Source organism: Sturnira hondurensis, unplaced genomic scaffold (genome assembly GCF_014824575.4).
Source record: "Sturnira hondurensis isolate 20B ecotype Veracruz unplaced genomic scaffold, ASM1482457v3 Scaffold0006571, whole genome shotgun sequence".
Lineage (NCBI taxonomy): Eukaryota > Metazoa > Chordata > Mammalia > Chiroptera > Phyllostomidae > Sturnira > Sturnira hondurensis.
Window position 1 is genome coordinate 943,880 of NW_028079202.1, and position 14,383 is coordinate 958,262.

Consider the following 14,383-nt stretch of genomic DNA (forward strand, 5'->3'; position numbering starts at 1 on the left):
AATGTTCTGTGAAAGATTATTCATAATAATTTAAAATCAGATATTTTCATGAACACAGTGTGAATGCAAACATATGCTGGAAGAATGATGCTCTGCTGACTTCTCTTCTTCAGAAAGATGGGCCCAGTCACTGTGGTCTTAGCTCTATGCCTCTCCAGAAGCTCTCTCATCTTTGATCTGTTCTTAGCATCCATGGATAACAATCTGTGACACACACCTGTCACCCTGTGTTTCCTTCAGGACAAAGTTGGCCTGTGGCTGATGTATTGGAACCCTTCCTGAAACTTCCTTTTTTCCTTCTTACGTGAGCACTGAAGATTAAGAAAATGCTAATATCCTCAATGTTATATGAGTGATGTTTGAAGAAATCTAGAGAAAATCCCTCTTCACAAGATCCCACAGCTGTGTAGATGAAAGATCCTCCACTGACTCAGAATAGGAAAATACTCAGAGAAGACCAGAAAGAATTTTTTCATGGTTTCAACCAAAATGCCTAATCCCAAGTTTATACATAAAGTGTGTTATTCCCCAAACCTCCTGGTCAAACACTAGCTTTAGCAGATTGTTACAGATGTTTAAAAATATTTGTCAAATAAATTTGGAAAACATATTTGTTGTGTGTAGAGGAAAGAGTAGAGACTTTAAAATCTGACAGAGTTTGGTTATAAATTTACATATGTCATTCATTGTCTTCCAAGAACTCTCCTCTCTCATACAGGGACAGTGGTTTCCATCTCAAGGGCACTGTGATTAAATCATATAATGCCTAGACCATTCTGATGGTCCTAAGAAAGGCTATTAAACTTTCAATTTCTAGAATATACCACAGATCAGTTTGTTTGACTCTGAGAACATGTGTCCAATCTGTAATCCAGAGTCATGGTGTTCAGTTTGTCTCTTGGATGCCCTAACTGGCTTTGCCTTTATCTGTTTTTCTGTCCATCCACTGAGGTCTCCAGTCAAGACCTGGTCACAGTACACACTCAGACACCTGGTCACCTCATGCACAATTACACTGTGATGTCACAGGCACCTGAGTGCAGCATACCTAAGACCAGACTCAGAACAGCCCCAGACAGTCCCTGTCCCTACTGTGCTGAATGTTGGATTCTTACTTCAGACAGCCAGACCCAAATTCCTAAGTTATTTACCATCTCTCACATGTGCTTTTGAACTACTGTTGGCCCTGGGACTTCTTCAAAATGACATCTCCATGCCTTACATTACCAAGAGCTCCACAGTGTACATGCCAATCACTTTCCTTTTTTCTATGTTACCTCATTCCATCCATTAAACTCACAGCAGCAGCAAAAACAAAGCCAGTTCTACACTCCTCTGCTCAGTGGACAGTGGCTTCACATCTCCCTGGCGGGTTTCGAGTTTGCTGTAGTGTGAGGGTCTGATTACAGATGCAGTTTGCACGATAATTTCCACTCCCCGTGTTACCTCAATTCTGGTCACAGAGGTTTCACTGTGGATGTTTGGAACTCAAGCTTGTCACCACCACCAGAACTTTCCATGACTCCTGACTCCACCTTGTGTTCTCCTCCTCCAAAACCACATCTGCTGCTGCTCACTTGCTCTCTGTTCAAACATCAGCTTATTGCAGACCCCTCTCTGTTCTCTTAACCCATATTGAGGGATAATTTGATCTGCTTTGTTTTCTTAATAGATATTTCCACCTTCTAGCATAGTACGTATTTTTGATAAGTTGTTTTTTTGCTCATAACCTCCAAAGTACCCTAAAAGGCAAGACTGATGAGAGCTGGGACATGTGTGTTTATTTCAAAGTTGTATCTCTAGCACCTATAATAATGCCAGGCACAGAGCAGGTACTCAAATAAATGTTTAATGAATAAATGGACCAAGATTCTGTTTCAGATTGTTTGAAAAAAAATGTTCAGCTGACTAAGTGAAATTGTTAAAAAACAAACCTCTGACTTACACATACATTGATGCTACCTTTTCGGACTGTAAATATATTTATCTAGTTTTTTAAATTAATTATGACAGTCTAAATAAATGCACAATAATATACCTAGTTTTCACATATTCAGGAAAGAAAACAGAATAAATATTTTGGTTCCACTGTCTTTACAGTGATTTAAATAAGTTCTAAATATTATTACCAGGTATACAGGTGGCATACAGCAAGGAGGATGAATGTTATCTACTGCTGTCAGTATACATCATTTCCTTTCCTATGCATGTGTTGTTGTTCTTGCCTTTATCCTTTTTAGGTATTGGAGATATAGTGAAGAAATGAAAACCATGGACCCTGGCTATCCCAAACCCATTACAGTCTGGAAAGGTATCCCTGACTCTCCTCAGGGAGCATTTGTGCACAAGGAGAATGGTACGCAGCATGTGACTTATACATTTTGTGATTTACTACGTATTTCTGTATTGTATTCTATCTTTTCACTGTATTAAGTCATTAAAAAGCTCCACACTAGAGCTATATCATACTGTATTACCACATATATAAATTTACTAATTTACATTTAATATTCTGCTCAAGATATTTTTTAAACTCTATTTAGAAAAAGATGAAAGTGATTTTTTAAAATGAAGGATGTGAATACCTTTGGAATAATGTCACCTACTTTTCTTCTAAAATTTGTGTGAAGATAATAACACATCATGGGACAGGAGCTGATCACAGAAAAATAAGTTGTAATTGTAACTGAGGCACAGAGACACCTGGAAACAGGGCATGACGAGGGTGAATTTTTTTATGTGTTTCTTTGGCTGAGACTGTCAGAAGACAAGGAAGATACCAGCTCAGAACAGCCAAGCATAATTGCTTAATAATGAGAAACACTTCAGAGTAGCCCAAGCCTCCTGTGCTCACTCTCAGAATTTGAGATTCAGGCAGATCCTAAGTGGTAGTTAGCCAAGCAATAGATAGTTCACACTCCATGATGTTGGCATATATCAAGGCTGAACACTTTTCTCCTCATGCAAGGATTAATAAATAGGGCTAAACCATGAAAACAATAATTCAAAATAAAATCTAAACACAGTGTCCCAGAACAGAGAAAGGGAAAGAGATGCCATTCTGAAATGAACAGAAAAGAAACCCACCCTGTCAAATGATTTATAATAGGAACCAGAAGAAAATTATAATTGTGTGGGTCCTCAATAGCATGAAAAGCCTATTACATAAATATAAGAGAAAATATATACATTTCTTGTGGGAACAAAATTGTCTTCCCACCTTAAGGTGTATTTCAGAAGGAGAGAAACAATTTCCTTATATTCAAAAATTAATATTTTCTTTTTACATGCAAATAATAACTTTGTAAAATACTAACAGATACAAAGCATGTTGGGAAAATCAGTGCTTACAAATGACAAAAAACTACAAATGAAATTTTATCACATTTGTGTCTTCTGGACCTTAACTGGTCTACCCCCTGTTTGGTATTTCAACATAAGCTCAATTTTCATCTTTCAGGAAATCCTCTTTTGGGACCTGATCCCTCTCACTCAAAATCTAAAATCACAACCATCAACATACATTCCCATTATAACCTCTTGAAAGGCAGTCACACAGTAACCATTCAGTAAATGTTAGTTGTTGAAATTAATTTTATCCTTGCCATTGCTGTAAAGTTTCACTCCCTAAAATGGAGATCTCCTAATTGTCTGAAACCCTTGTTCTGCAAGCAGCAATGCCAACGAATCTACCCACAGCAAGATCTCTGTTTGGTTGTTGTTGTTGTTGTTAGTTTTGTTTTGTTTTGCGTTTTGGTTTCTACTCAAATCTCAAACTGTGGCTTCTTACTTGAAACTCAGACTTTTCAGTTTCTGTTATGTTTGCATGAAAGAGCAATCTCAAATTAGTAAGTAAACACATTTGATTTATATTTAGACCCAAAGTAATTCCTTATAAGACTAAATACACACAGGTGATATTTATTAATCATAAAATCAGAGATGGTAGAGTTTCAAAATGGTTTCTCTATCCACCCTTCCAGCAATGTACAAATTTCTTCCTTGGAATTCTCTCCTCGTAATAATTTCCAAGAGAGTTCTTTAAATTCAGCTATAGATTTTGAAGGATATATTTGTGTTAAAGCGAAATATGCCTTCAAAGACATACTGATTTTAATTCTTCCAGTTTGATCAATGAAATATGGCCAAGAACTACCATTTATTGGGTTGTTGCTGTACATTGGTTGTACTCTATGAATTCATTATCTAATGTAATTGCCCAACACAACTATCTCTTCACTTCATTTATTATTATCTATAAATGAGGAATGCAATATCAGCAAGTTTTAAGTAACTTTTTATGATAATAAAAGTGGTAAGATTACATAACTAACACTGGAAACTGGAACATTCTCTCCTCACAGGATGTGCTCAAATACACCATCTTCAAATAAGAGGCAAAGCTAAAAAATCTTTTTCTACACTGTATCATTAAAGTAACTGGTGGTCCCTTGTGTTGGGCTCAGTGTTTCATTTTGTCACACTAGACAAGCCCAGAATTTCTAGAAATGTAGCTTCTTGAGCTGCCAGCCTCTTGGTTTTCACCTGTAACCATCTTAACAGCTTTCTTATTTTCCTCTTTGTTTTCCGTCCTCAAAAATAACTTCAAAAATTGAAATATTTGACTCATGCAGAATACAGTGAAATAATTTCTTCTTAGAACTCACTATTCAACAGTGTTTTTAAAAACAGCATGTGTTTTATTTTAATTTTTTAAAATTATAGCTAACATTCATTGACATAACTGATGAAGTGATCCCTTAATAAGTCCAGTACCCACATGGCACCATACAAAGTTATTACAATATTATTAACTATCCCTATGCTGCACTTTATATCACTGTGAATTTTTAACTTATACTAAAATTGTGGTAAATAATCTGTATTCACCCTCTTTCAAATTATTTCTTATTAGAAAGATTAGACTTTTTATTGGTAACACATGTATTCAGTAAACTAAATTCTACTTCAGCAATTGGCATGTATTATATGAAATTGACTTGCAGACCTGATAAACACCAAAATAGAAACTTCTGAACTTTAGTATGATACCCAGTAATTTCATACTAATCAGCTTGGACTAATACTTAAATATGAGGACACTTCCAGCTGTTAGCTTCTAGGTTGTAAGAAATACATTCACCTATTTGAAAGGTCTGTTGAATTCTACATCAATGCCATTATTGAATAATGATCTCCCAACAGACTGTCATTTGGAAGGTCCTCTGCATTGCTTCATCAAAGTTAATTGAGTAATTGCATTGGATTCATTAGCAAGGTCAAAACAGAAGCTCCCTGCAGAAAAATTTGAATATACATACACTGTTTTCAGTTGGCAAATTGTTCTGATGGCAAAACTGCCCTTTGCTACAAAAACTGATGGCAGACTATATGGCATTAAATAGAGTGACTTCCAAAACAAAATGACATGGAGTGATGCTCTGTCCTAGCTGAATTTTTTTTGAGAGAAGTCAGTTTTCTGGTTTGTTTATTTGTTTGTTTCAGGAGTGGCATCTATCATAGCCTGTGCTGTTTAACCAAAGAGTATTTGATCAAAGACAGGAGATGTCTAAAGGACCCAATCTTAGACAAGTCATTCATGTTCAGGCTGTAGAGCTACAGCAACATATCACCAGGTCTTGGGCATTTTATTTCATCTGTGAGCCACAGTGTCTTTGCCTGGAAAGTATAGATAACTAACTCTACTTCACAGAGTGGTTATGAGATTATAAAATGTCATTTACTAAGTTTTAAACACACGTTTTTTTCTTCCAGAGTAAGTGTTCAATAACATGGGACAAAGAAAACTCTCACTAATGATTATTAACTCTAAAGAAGACACTATTGAAAATAGATACTTCCAAAAATACAGTTTTTAAAGTAATTATGATATTAAAACATTTATTTTGGTCTTATGAATATTATCTTGATTCAAGAATGAAATCCATTAGGTGCAGTAACAAAAAATTGATATGAAGAAGTTATGAGTAAAAATAAAATTGGGTATGTACCCAACAAAAACAACATTAATTTAGAGACTAGCCCTAAGAAAAACACACATACTTGTAGTTTAATTATCATAAACTTGCAAAGTCTATTATTCGTATCTCTAATAGTTTGAAACATTAATCATATGTATTGCCAAATCTTTGAGCCTTCCATATACCACCTCCTCGCCCAAGCAATATGTATTAGTTGGAAGTATTAGAGATAAAATTGTAGATCTATTTATACACTATTAATTCTTTACTTTAAAAGGGTTAATAAAAGCTTTAGAAGTTCTGTAAAATATACTTAAGTGACATGGATTTAACATAGGTTAAGTGAATAAGAAAGTCATATAATGAGACCAAAGGAAAAGATACAATGTGTGTAACCTAAATCCAAAAATAAGATTAGTGCAGAAAATACTAGAAATGCCTGTTTATTTATTTAAGTTCCAAGCAGACAAAGGAAAACACCTCTATCATGTGACTTATAATTTGTTATGATTTCTGGCCCAAATGATGGATGGAAACCTATTGTTTAGAAGGATTACAACTATTTCTGGTGTCATTCCCTGTGAGGCGCCTCCTGGAGAAGCCCCCTCCTGTGTGTCCTTAGTCACAGCCTGAGGCCAATGGCACTTCAGTTTATAAGGTATGGCAACATGGTCAATGTAGGTAGATATTATCACACAGGTATGTATTACTTGTCTTTGGTCCTGTGAACCAGCAATGGAGAGAGTCTTGCTCCAGGGTAGACAGGTTAGATGCACTCCACTTGATCTCTCAACACCCTCAGCAGAGGGCACTTCTCTCTGGCTGGGCTTCCCCAGGAATCAGAGGGCACAGTCCCTGGGGCTCAGTGGCCAGATCCATCTCAGCACACAACTCAGCTCAAAATAGTGTTTTCTTCCTGAATGAATTAAGGAGTCTTAACATACCTCTTCTATGTAGTAATTATTTTTTAAGATTTTACTTTTTTTAGAGAGAGGTGAAAGGAAGTACAAAGACAGGGAGAGAACTATCAACACACGGTTGCCTCTCATGCACCCCATACTGGGGACCTGACCTGCAACCCAGGAATGTGCCTTGACTGGGAATCAAACTGGCCACCCTTTGGTATGCAGGTCCATGCTCAATCCATTGAGCTACACCAGCTAGGGTCTATGCAGTCAATTTAATTAAATGTCTGTACATATTGACTTTCACAAAAGTGGTTCCTTTGTGTGTTGTTTCCCCCATCTCCACCCTCAGGATTTACATATTTCTACAAAGGAAAGGAATATTGGAAATTCAACAACCAGATACTCAAAGTAGAACCTGGATATCCCAGATCCATCCTGAAGGACTTTATGGGCTGTGATGGACCAACAGACCGACACAAAGAAGGACACAGCCCTACTGATGATGTCGACATTGTCATCAAACTGGACCACACGGCCGGCACTGTGAAAGCCATTGCCATTGTTATCCCATGCATACTGGCCCTCTGCCTGCTGGTACTGGTCTACACTGTGCTCCAGTTCAAGAGGAAAGGGACTCCTCGGCACATACTGTACTGTAAACGCTCCATGCAGGAGTGGGTGTGACACTGGGCTTCCAACTGCTTTTCCAGGAGTCGGTGATCATTTGAGATGCGAGACAAGAGCTGTTATGCTGGTACCTAGCTCAGAGCAGGCTGGTGGCATCCTGGTTTGGGGCTGACCTTTCAAACCAGAGGGTTGCTGGTCCTGCGCATGAGTGGAAATTCAGATGTGGGGATACCTCCATGATGCAAGTCCCTACCATCCCTCAGTCCTTTGTCTTTATTTGTTTTCCCATTCTAGGTCTTTCCTCTGCACGCTTGATGCCCAGGACATTTTCAGGAGTAACACCAGAAGAGGAAACCATGGAAAAGATTCTTCCTAATTGTTTTAAATAGCATTGTCCGTCTGAAGTCTGAGCCCATTTCTGGGGTTGCGGGGTAGGGAGAAAAGCAAAATGGAGAACCCACACATTTTTGCTTTACAGCCAAGAAAATTTTAAAATGTTAAACAAACAACTCATAGTTGAGCTTTCACGAAAGTGGAAGACCCAGAACAGCTTAGTCTCCAAAGAGCATGTTCTGACCTCTCCAGGAAGTCTGCTGTGCTTGCTGGTGCTGAGGCAGCAAGTCAAGACTGGGGATCCATTCCAGCCAACAGGGGCCAAATTCTCTGCAATATAGTAACAGCCTTAATAACATTCCATTTTTTTTTTGTTTTCTACAGTTATTCTCAGCCATGTCCTTACTGTCCCAGATCATTTGTACTTAGAGCTCTACTCAAACAGGACTTTGAATTGTTTGGAAGTGTTTCCAGAAGTGTGTCCTTCCTGCTATCTTGCATTGTCATTGTGGGACCTCCCCAAGCTGTTTTAGGCCATTGCCCTGGGTTTCCCCTGGGTCTGTTGGGGATATTAATTATATGAGAGTGAGAAGCATCATGTCCCTAACATGGTGTGAAGTAACAATTGCTTATAAGGCAATGTGACATTATAATCCAATGATGGAACCCTTTGAGAACTATCAGATCAGCTTTCAGAGTCACTGTGCTGTCAGTTTGGCTATCTGCTGAATTTTGAACAACTGGGCAATGGCGACAATAGTCTCAGGTTCAGGAATGTCAATTTTTAAAAATAGATATCCTATAACCCTGTGCAATGTTTAAGTGACTTCTGCTACTACAGAAATGCATCATGACAAACACAGGTGATGTGACTTGCCAAAACACTTCCTGGCAAATAAAAAGGTATTTTATTAAGTATCTTGTAAGAGTGAGATTTTATTTGAACAACCAGTGATAATAGCATACGTCTCTTTTATTTTGGTTAGACATACTGAGTTTCTATTTTAAAATCCATTGCATGGGAGTTCAGTTTGCCTTGAGACATGCAGTGCATATGGCCACTGTAAAGTGAATTGAAGTGACTGTCCTGCATGGTGACCATAGTTCTCAAAGGGTTTGTGTGGCTTCTGGTGTCCAGCCATCCATTTGGTTACTGACAGAGCCAAGACACCACCTAAGCATCTCACTATGGAGTGTCATTTGTCCTAACATCAGTATAATCATTCCTGTGTGACCTGTGGAGCAAGTTCATATTATGAAAAAATATCACAATATTTTTTTTCCTAGTGAAAAGTCAGCAACTGACAGACCTCTTTATTGATTTTCAAGAAGCTGCTTCTCCAGAGGAAAAGCTTTGGAGCCACTGGGCTGTGAACTCATTAGAACTCATTAGGATCAGAAGGGACACACCCCATGACTCAGTCACTAGCTTTTCAGAAAAGCCAGCTTCCTGGAGGATTAGCTTTTGAAACAATGAACAGCTTCCCTTGACCTTGATTGTTGATCCGTTGACTGTCATTAACAACTTAAACATTGTCTTCTGTGAAAATTTCTCTTGAACAGTCCTATTCTATGTATTTGGCCTTTGACCTTTAACTTACAAACTAGCAGAAATGAAGGGAAATCTGATGTTGCTTCTTCATTGGAGGGTTAATTATTCTCTGAAATCCAGTGAGGGTGAGCTGTTTCCTTCAAGTGAAGAGAGGTGTGGGTGTTGAGTGTGCAGACAGATGCTTGGTTCTTCCAGACACACTCAGAAAAATACCCTGGAGGTAGAAGTGACTTTTAATTTTCCTTTAATATAAATTCAAGTTTAAATTTATCATTTTAGTACAAATATAAAATGATAAGGGAAAATAAAACCTCAAAATACTTGAATGGCCAGTATGGCTTTTATATAAAACAGGAATTTTATACTAGTGAGAATTTCTTACTGATTTGCTAATAATACACATTTCCAGGCGATTTTTAATGAGTGCAGGTATACATTCTTATTTGGAAATGGATAGTTTGGCTGCCTTGACTTTACATGTATACTCAATATAGCACGAGAATGAGAATTCTCTTCAGTTCAACATTTTATGACTGTGTGGGGGAAAATATTTTGTAATCATGGGTACCATGTTGCAGACAGAGCCTTGGTGACTTATTTCTTACAACCTTGACATTTCCAATGTGAGGTTAACAACAACAAAAAAGACCAGTTCAAAAAGAGAAATGGCTTAACGGTGAACAGCATACAATGAAGATGATTTGATAAGATATCAATAGATTTTGTGTGTGAGGGCAGCACCCCCTATAGCCTGACTGCACACTTCCCATGTACATGATGCGGGTTTTCTTTGGAGGTGGTTGCATCCACTGAGCATGGTGGGCTGACTGTCTGCACACTTAAACTCATTTAGACAGTGCTTGCTGGTGTAATCCTTTTAGGTCCCTGTCCAGGAAAAAGTGACAAAAAGCTACTTTTTGCTAAAGACTGAAATGAGGAACTATGTCATTTTGGGGATACATAAATCATTGAATAGTTCCATTAACCTGCATAGATGATGACTTTTTTCTTTAAAATGGGAAAGAACCAGAATAACTAGTCTTTTGCATCTTTATTCACTAGTCACAAAATCCTGATTCATCTTAAGACTCAAAGTGTATAAGGGCTAGAAAATAATGATGCATTCGGAACAGGATTCAGCTATGGTTCTTTAATCCTGGAATGTCATAGACAAGGGTGAGTCTATATTTACTCCAATATGAGATGAGATATAGGTGATAAGAAAAGATATGTATGGCTTCTCTTTTTACTACAACCTTTACATTTTCAGGCTGTCAGACTACAAGGGATAAAAAAAATGTTATGCAACAATGCAATCTCGAACATGAGGTTTCAGTATTTACTGTGTACCTGGCACTCTGTAGTTGCTGACTCCTCTCCCACTGGGGGTTAAGGGAAAGCAATCTCAATCCTAATGGAATTGTGAAAGGGAGCATGACTAATTGACCTAGCACATGAGAATTGTGATTCAAATTCACTGTGGAATAAATTTCCATCAGTTAACCAAATAATGTAGCAGCACAGTATCAAAACAAACACACAACTTGTTAAATAGTTTCCATCATCTCATCACTAATACATGGATAGTTCAAACCTAGTGTTTTCCAAATTGAAATGAAGACACACTATGAACACCCAAAAATAATTCTCTTCTTTTTCATTGTTTTTCATTACTTTTTGTAAACACCAATGTAAACAAGGTATTGTTCCTTACATAAATTAACTACATAGTTTATAATTGTAGCCAATATCATTCCTCTATGTATTACTAACAGGAATTAATTAAAATAGCCAATCAGTCTGTGTTCTCTATAAAGCAGAAAATCCACAGCAGACTTGGAGTGCAGGTGATTACTTGAACTGTTGACCTATTTGAGCACAGTGTCTGCCGACATGACTATCAGAACAGGTGGGCACTGGTGCTCTTTATAGATGGAAAGGTAACAGATCAGTTAGAGAACTCTGTAGGATACTAGCAAGGACAATTTCTGTTATACATCAGAGAGCTTTTCTGAATCAGGTAATAAATTACTAAGTAATAATTTACAAAAATAATTACTAAGTAATAAAGGACAGAGACTGACTTACTGAATTGACCAAATACAACATTCATTACTCAGATTGCTTGCAGTCCTTTTCTAGTGACACACAGTTTGTTTGTATATACTTGTTTCATTCCCATCCTATGTCTGATTTAAAAATGTGATGTGGTGGATGAGGACATTGCCCAACTCCCTGGTAGTTTCAACACATGGATGATGTGTGGACAGGATCTTAGGGGTAGTAGTAAAACTTTCAAGTTTGCTCATTCTCCTGATATTTCTAGTGTAGTACAAATACACACCCAACTTTGTGGGCATTGTATTAGAATAACCAGAGTGTCCATATTGACTAAACTCATTGTGCTATCTGAAGAAGGATAATGTCATAATCAAATAGATTGAGTTAACATGAGAGCCATGAAAATATTTTTATAAGTTTTGGAATTGTTTCCATAAACTAATAAAGGCAGTAATTTATAGAAAGAATCCGTGAGATCGTAATAGACATAAAACCTCATGAATGGTGGAGAAATCTTTCAGCAAAAAGCATGAATGGTGGAGAAATCTTTCAGCAAAAAGCAAAATGTTCATTTAATTTTCAGTGCTCTCAAGATCACATTCCAAAGTATCATAGATGTCAGACAGAGACATGGTGTCTAAACCAAAAATGTTAAATTCACATGAGCTCTTCCAAATGGCTGTAAGTGCAACCTCAACCATTATGTATGTCATGAAAGTTAACAAGTGAATAATGTTAAAGGATCTGACCATCTCATTACACCCTCATAAGATGAATTTGCTGTGAACACAGATTATGATGGCCAGAGGGTAGGGATCTATGTTATTGGTTTCACATTGCCTAGGAGGGAACCACAGCTATATCAGAAAAGTTTGATCAGTTATATCCTAAAAATTTGAACTTTATATAATAAAGATGCCTAACACCACATTATAAGCATGAAAGCTAAATATGACATTGATTAGATGTGAGAGAAATAGAAGAGGAGGAAAAATGAGTCTTTTGTAAAATATAAAACCCTACTATAGTAGATTCCTTAACAAAACTGGAAATTTTACTCTAGCAAGTATAAAATATTTCATTGTCTTCACACCAGTGATGACTATGTGATCTACCAATGTCCATAATCAGCCAAGGGTAAGGAGAGTCACCCTACATAAACATATCTGACACTTAGGCAATGCCTTCTAGGGTGCAGATGTGAACATGAGGTGTTCAGTCACCTCAGCTGGAGAGATACACAATGTTAGCCTCACCTGAGAAAAGCATTGCCCTAGAGCAAAAATATGTCTCTCTAATCACAGAACAACAAACACTTGGAGTAGTAGCAAAGGAGCTACCTTAGCATCCTAGTATCATGGAATTTTAATATTGGTTTTCCATGTACTTCTCAAATCATTTCTCATCTGTTTTCATTGGTGTAATTTTATAATGATGCTGAGATATTTCAGATCAGATTAATAACATCCATGTACAAATATTTCTCAATCTATCGTATGTGTCTACTTTTAAATTTAAATCAGTAATATAGAAAGCCTAAGAACAAAGACTGACTTGGCAAATACACAGAAATTGAGTGAAAATATATATCATAACCTAAAATTTCAGTCAATTTTCTGGTTGAGTCCTGAAGTAGCAGTCTTCGATTCTGAAACATAATTGTCTGCTTGTGGAATATGAGCTTAATGATTTTTTAACAATTCTAATTCTTTATGCTAGGCAATGCATGAGATCCTGAGTGCTGTGACATAGCACTTCACAGCCGTTCAGAATATCAGACCTTGAAGGAAGATGAGGACATAAGGTAATTCATGGTCAATTCATCATAGGTATAAAAAGTTCCACATAAAATATACTTATTTATGAAGGTATCTAAAGATTCTACACAGTTTCAATTTAAAGAGCAGTGTATATTATACTAACATTGGACTGAGAGTAAAGGTCAAGGTTGTATTCAATGTGTTCTTATATTCAGGGTCCATGGGACATGTAGGACCAGAACATGGTAAACTAGAATGATGTACTGACCCACATAACTGCCATGTACTCTGTCATAGAACTGGTATTCTGTGCCCCCAAAAGGGAGAAGAAAATCTGTTAAACAGAAATATGATTCAAAGATGTGATGGTTGGGTCATGTTTGGTCACTCAGCTTCAGGGAATAAGGGGTCATAACCCTTACTTCACATGTAAGAACCAGAAAGTGAGAAAGAGAACATGAAGAAAATGATTACCGTTTTGACTTAGGAGGATGTTTCATGAGTATTTTATCCACTTGTTTTTCTCTGCAATAAAATATCACTCAAAATACATGTCTGTAGCATTTGGTTCATAGAAAGACTGGGTCCAGGCAGAATCTTTCTGGCACAGGCCTTTTTATATGTGACTGGCACATTCCACAGCTTGGTGAGATGTGAATGTAGGATGTTTTTTCCTAGGACAGGACAGCTGGTACTTGCACAGCCTCCTTTGATATGAATCTATGTTCCTTGCCAAGATGTGGATGATTAAAACCTGGAGTAAGCTGTTTACTGGAAAAGTCACCAGGACATGCTTTATCTGTTCTCATAATGTCACTTTGAACTGGATCCCTTCCTCTCTATATTGATTCAGTTGTGAAGGTAAAACATACTTTACTTGTATGAATGATTCCATATTAAAATTAATGTCACAGTTTTTGCTACCACTGAAGTAATATCACAAAGGCCATGTTATTGCCTGTCTTCTTAGAGCTCCTAAGTTTATATTACCACCTGGATGAGATTAGGTTTTTAGTTCTTTTTGCCACTTCTTTTGTATCTGACCTGGAATCCATTATTTCTTTATAAGTTCATAAATACAACATTTCACAATCTTAGTTACTTTGTGACTCTCAGACATGATTTCCAAATAAGCGTGGTTGTGTGCCAGGTTTTTTTCTC

General features: G+C 37.1%; 1 protein-coding gene across 1 annotated transcript in view; it reads left to right on the top strand.

The window, feature by feature from the left end:
• Positions 1–10,037, top strand: part of MMP16 (matrix metallopeptidase 16) — a 278,762-nt gene extending 268,725 nt beyond the window's left edge. Inside the window, exons 9-10 of the mRNA XM_037050191.1 lie at positions 2,241–2,356; positions 7,239–10,037. Of these exons, the coding sequence (XP_036906086.1) occupies positions 2,241–2,356; positions 7,239–7,573 (451 nt within the window). The 3' untranslated portion in view covers positions 7,574–10,037. The remainder of the gene's footprint in view (positions 1–2,240; positions 2,357–7,238) is intronic.
• Positions 10,038–14,383: the final 4,346 nt, after the last annotated feature.